Source organism: Manacus vitellinus, unplaced genomic scaffold, assembly GCF_001715985.3.
Source record: "Manacus vitellinus isolate BGI_N305 unplaced genomic scaffold, ASM171598v3 scaffold_4_pilon, whole genome shotgun sequence".
In the NCBI taxonomy this organism is placed as follows: Eukaryota; Metazoa; Chordata; class Aves; order Passeriformes; family Pipridae; genus Manacus; species Manacus vitellinus.
The window spans coordinates 9493011-9499010 of record NW_021940604.1 but is presented as its reverse complement, the minus strand read 5'-3'; the positions used below and the strand labels follow the sequence as shown (position 1 = coordinate 9499010).

Sequence of the window (6000 nt, the reverse complement as noted above, 5' to 3'; positions counted from 1 at the left end):
GACAGCGCCCGCGGCTCCGCAGGACGCTGCGGGCCGGAGGGATTGCGCTGCGGCAGCGCTGCCGGGAGCGGAGAGCCAGGCTGGCAGGGCTGGGGAGCAGGAATCCTGCCCTGCAGTCTCGGGCCGCGCTCAGCAGCAGGGTGGCCGGGCGGAACCAGGAGCAGCACCTCCGCCCGGCCCCGGGAGTGGCCCCGTGGAGCGCGGAGCCCCGAGGCGCAGGCGCCGCCCGGCGCCCCTCCCGCTGCCGGGGGCGGGCAGGCCCGGGCTGCCTGGCGCCCCCCCGCCGCCGGTTCCGCCATGGCGGCCCGCCTGCCCGCGCCGTGACGCCTCCGCGGGGCTGCTGCCGCCGACACACAGGGCCCGGCTCTTGGCGGCGCCCGGCCCTGCTCTAAGGGTCTCCGCCCTCGCGCCGAGAAGGGGAGGCCCTGTGCTCCCGTGGGCAGTGCCAGGCCCGGCCCCAGCCCCCGCTGCTGCCACCGGGCCTGCCCGGGGGGAGAAGGAGGAGGAGGAGGAGGGACTGCCGAGCGGCAACAATTTCTGACGTGTCCCCCTGCCATGTCGAGCTCGCGTGATTCATCAAGCGTGCGGCGGGGCGGCAGCGGGATGCTCTGCGCTCCGCTCCCCAGCGTAGGCACTCTGCGGCAGGGGCAGCCCCGGCACGGCTCTGCCGCCCGCACCGCCCTCCTCCTCCAGTTTTTTATTCTCCTCCTCTTGCTCGCAGCCTGCTTCTCTTCCCCCGCGGCTAGGCGAAGATCCCGAGGGAGGCAAGATGGAAGAAATCCTGCGAAAGCTGCAGAAGGAGGCGTCGGGGAGCAAGCACAGGGCCATCAAGGAGAGCTGCACCTGGGCCATCGGTACGGGGCGGGGGGCGCGGGCTGACCCCGCCGCGGCCGGGCTGCCGCGGGGAGCGGAGCGGGGCAGGAGCCGGTGATGGAGAGGTTTTGTAACAGCGGGGGCAGGGAGACCTCAGCAAACTTGTTCCGCGCCGGCCGCTGAGCCTCCGGCGAGTGGGGAGCGACCTGAGCGCCTCGGGCTCTTCAAAATGCCCGGGAGCTCCGCGCTGCTGGAAGAGGCCGTGGCACCTGCTACCGGTCCCGGAGGATATCCGTGTCCCTCGCCCTCCCCACCTCCTGGGTCTGTTTCGTGGCGCTTGCCAGGCAGATACGGGTATCAGTAGCTGTCACTTTCCCTGTATGTTTGGGGGGGGCTGTCTTTTCCTTAAATCATCCTCCTTCCCCTAAATCATCGTTAAAAAAAACCCTCCAGCATAGTTTTTACTGCTGGCTTGTGTTCGGGAATCTATTTTAAAAGCTCGGAGTTTTGTTTTACTGGATTCCATGAGCTCTTTTATGCTTGCTGTATAATGCAAGTGATCAGTATAACGAGTTCATTTTTTAAGGGAATACAAGCTTAGATGCATTTCAGCATCCACCCATTTTGCAAGATTGTTTGTGACTTGAAGTGTTTTTTGACGCTAGGAACCTGGAGCACTCGTCAGCAAGACTCCTAACTTACATCATCATAACTGTGATGCTTTCAACTACTTTAAATTTTTATTTTTCTTCCATACATAGCTACAGCATTCTGTGATAATTCATACCTGTTGCTGTCTTATTACTGGCCTTTCATCTTTATGTTCCATGGATTGCTTCATTAATTGTGTTACTCTTGCACAGAAGCCATGCAAATATCCCATATACTGTTCCAGTTTTAGTATCTGTGCTGCCGAAGTGCTGATATGTGAAAGTGGAAAAGATGGTACTCCATACCTTTTCATTGGGCACTCAGGCTCCTGACAAATTTATGCAAAGTTTTGTGGACTTAGAGCAGCAGTGATTTTTGTTTTGTCAGCTGAAGTAGGTGTAAACTTTAGGATCATTAGTTCAGAGATTGTAGCCAGATGTATTACTGTGGTTGAACTCAGAAGTTTCTGTTAAAAGCCCTGTTGTTTCCTTTGATTATACAGAAACCTTGGATTCTCCTGATGCTGCTATCAAGATACCTCCATATCAGCTAAGGTAAGAACATTTAATGTTGAATCCTGTGGAGCTGTCAGTATTTGTAAAATTGATGCAAAAAATTGAATTAAAAGTGAGGTAAACAAGGGAGGGGGCTGAATCTTTGTGATTTCTTTAGTTTGTAGATATATGTGTCTATGCTGATAGTAGTGGATAACTTTCTGATGATCCCTTGGACTCTGGTCATGAATGAAATGTGTTAAAATGGGTATGTATAGTGGTGACATTGATTAGAAAGGAGGGCTGCCTGACGGTCTGAAGAGTTTTCCTTCTAAATTACAGCTTTCAGTATAAACGATAATGTTTCCCAGCCTTCTCAGTGTGTTCGTTTTCTTTTAAATCTAGGTCAGTTTTTGTTTACTGAAAATAAAAATTCTGGAAACTGAAAAGTTATTATATAGCTAGGACACTGACTAAGAACTAAAATAATGCAGTTTCTATGCCTACTTCTTCTGTTAGCCTACTAGATTATCTTGAGTAAGCCTTCTTCCTTCTTCCTGCCTCCATTTGTACACCTATAAAATGGGGGACGTGCACAAGATCTCATTTTGGAAATTCTGATTGTTATGGAGTAAGTGGATATGCAAAATTATTCATTGTCCCTTCTGACAGAACCATTGAGAATCATCCAAAGAAACTAGCAAGCACACTGTTTAAAACAGAAGGATGTTGTTTCACACAGCCTAATCATTCAGATATGAAATATTTAGGCTTGCCTTATTAAAGAACATAATGGATGCTAAAAAATTACACGAGTGCAAAAAGCACCTCAACAAATCCATGGAAGAAATTGATTGAAGTCTATCAGATGCAAAGGTACCCCTTTTTATTTAGAAGTACTTTAGTCAGAGATGATTGAGTTTTTATAAAAGAGTATATAGGAGTTTTGCTGGATGTGTGGCCTGTCCTGTAGTCCTCCCTGATGTCTATTATGAGCTCCTGACAGAGGTGCCATTCTTTTATCACAATATTACTCTCAGTCAAGCAGTCACTAAATAGGAAAGATATAAGAGCAGTTCTTTCGCCATTCTAAAGTCCTATCAGTTCTAGTCCACAAAAGGCCTCGATCAAGTGAGGGATGGATGTAGCACAGGTCTGACATAACCAATGCCAGACGCATGCATCTCCAACATGGACTGGAAACAGCTGGATGACTAATTCCCAGTAGCTCCCTTAGAATTATGTTTACTTGTCACCGTGGCTGGAGAACACTTGGCTCTTCATCTTCCCTTTTATCAGCCTCTATCTTTATGGTCTCTCTTTTTAAGTGCTATTGTCATTCCCTGTTAATTAGTTAACTAGCTATTATCACACTACTTCCTGTTTCACTTGCCTACTACCTCTTTACCGATATGTCTACCTTTTTCTCTTCTTCCCCCAGTGTTCTTAATGATGTATTTGTTTAGTTGGGGTGTTTTCCCCTCTGTAAATCCTAATCGTTTTAAATAAAGCTAAAGCCTTCACAGGTGTCGATGTGAAGTAAACTCCTAACGTTAGACTTGTCAGTAACAATGCACTCATTATTACTGAATGTTTTGCAAAATAGAAGGTACACGGGAGAATTTAAATAAAAGCTTTTGTTGTGGGGCCCTTGGTAAGTCTCTGCCACACGTCCTCAGACACTGTGGGACCTGTCGGTGAACTTAGTTTTCCCTCTCTGATAATAAGCTACAGCCGGGCTCCAGATCAGCACACTGAGCCACATCTTGGGCTGGAGTTCACCTGCATGATGTGCAAATTAGATAAAAATTCTTCTTTGCTTGGTATTAGTTAAAGAGCAGCACTCTAATGGCTTGGTTCCTAACACTAGAAAAGAATAGCCTTGAAAGTAAAGTGGCAGCTATGACCAGAAATACAGCCAAGATACAGGATGGAGACATTCTAACCATGCCTCTTTCCTGCCTTCGACTTATATCAGGTGCAGGTTGTATCACCTGCTGTAATGCAGGTCAGCCTCTGGCTGCTCATCCGCTTGGAATCTGCATCTGTGCTTCACACTTTCTGCTATAATATTTTTGAGTGTAGTAACAGAGCATGGGAATGTGTTCTGGAATATTCTGTAATACTAGAACTAGAGTGAATCTTTCCATTAATTAACCCTAATCCACAACTCAGATCTGAGATCCATAGCAACAACGTACTGCAAGTGTTAAAGGCAGTGTGGCAAAAAGTTCAGGAAAAAATATATTTATGAGCTGAATTTTGAGTACTGTATGTGGGGGGAGGATGTTCCAGCCTATTTAGTAGTAAAGTTTGGTGTGTCCTTAGAATATAGTAGATATAAAGAAAGGACATCAGCACTTCTTTACAGGGTATTTTGGGAAGTTCTTGATCTAAGGCACATCCATACTGCATAGAGATGGAGAACAGATTTATGAGCTGCCATGTCCAGTTGAGATAGATACTGGCTTGGTTAAAAAATAGTGAATCAAGGAAGTGATCTAGTCAGTATTCTGTTTCTCCACAGAGCAGTGTCTTACTTCCACTAGTGAGTTGTGATGTTGTTGCCATTTAACAGATTGGCTGTGACCTTGTTCTTTTCCTTCTAGAACTGAAGAATGAAGACTGCTCACAAGAATGAGAGTGTGTAAACTATATACTCACTTTTTTTTTTTAATTATAAAAAGAAAAACCATTTGCTGTTTTTGACACCCCAGTTCCAGATGAGTAGAGGTTCTTCATAACGTTTTCTTGTAAGATCGTGATCCTAGTGTGAGAATGGGGAGGACAAGGTATCTTTTTGCATTTCCTCAGACTATGACACATTTGAGTTCAAGGGTTTTTTAATGTGTATTATATCAGCTACATACTTGTCTCCACAAATAGTGTTGAGGTAGATTATTTCTGTGTTCTGGCTTGCTCCTGACCTATCCATAGTCTCCTCTCTTGTGTTGGACCTTTGTTACTGAACACCAGGCAGACCACATTATAGTTCTCTGATGTGTGTGCAGTTAATAAGGGGCTTTAGCTTCAGCATTTGTATGGGAGCCGTTTCTAGCACTTGTCTGGTAGCAGTTTACATAGCACATGCCTGTTATGTTTGGGAGCACCTGGAGTACTTTTGCCCCAAAGGAGTCCCAGTGACTGGACATTCAGCCTGGAATGTCATTCTTTAATTAGTTTGATAGAGATCTGTTGGGTATATCTTTAGGGAACTAAATGAGACTATTTTGCTGTTCCACTTCCTTTGATGTTAATTGGACTTATGAATCCAAATCCCACTTAATGACCTTGCATATTAATTCTAGTGAGGGGCATTATTTAAATGTCTCACTTCCTAAAGAAATAGAAATCTCCAACAAAAATGGAGTTTCCCACAGTGTCTTGTCAGCTCTACCTTGAGATAGGAATATGTGTGACTTTTGGGGACTTTTAGCTTATGATCAGAGTATTGGGCAAGGTCTGGGATAGTAACGAAGATTAAAGTGGATCAAGATGGAAATTACTTGAAGTCTGTTCAAGGCTTTGTTGTAGATGTTCTGTGAATTCTCGAGGAGGGAGAGTCACATAATCTATTGGTAACTAGTCTCTTGTTACCTGCCTCATATGATGATATTTTTCTCTGAATAGGAGTTGTAAAGATTGGATATATATTAAGTCCTTAAGGAGGCTGGATGGATGACTTAAATCATGAATTAGATAAAAGGAATTGATGTGCTCGTGTTTTAATTGGTGAATTGATCACACAGAAAATAGCTTAAGAGTTGTCTGCCAGCAAACAGTTGTTTGCTACTAAGTTGGGCTCTGTTTACTTCAGTATTTTCAAGACGACAAATTCTTCCCTAAGGCCAACAATATACACTGAATAAGGCTCTCTTCTTGGCTAAGCCCCAGCAGTTCCTCTACTGTGATTTTAGAGGCTGAAATATGACCTATTAAGGGTAACTGAACAGACACAAGAAAATAAGTTTTGAAAAAGAATTTTTGATCAGAGCAGTTTAATAATCATTAAACTGGAGGATTATCACCATATCAGAGAATA

The 6000-nt window shown here is 45.3% G+C and overlaps 1 protein-coding gene across 1 annotated transcript in view; it reads left to right on the top strand.

Annotated features, from left to right (window-relative positions):
* Window positions 1–546: 546 nt before the first annotated feature.
* Window positions 547–6000, top strand: part of ARFGEF3 (ARFGEF family member 3) — an 88817-nt gene continuing 83363 nt past the window's right edge. The window contains exons 1-2 of the mRNA XM_018078155.2: window positions 547–854; window positions 1967–2018. Coding sequence (XP_017933644.1) covers window positions 770–854; window positions 1967–2018 — 137 coding nt within the window. The 5' untranslated portion in view covers window positions 547–769. The remainder of the gene's footprint in view (window positions 855–1966; window positions 2019–6000) is intronic.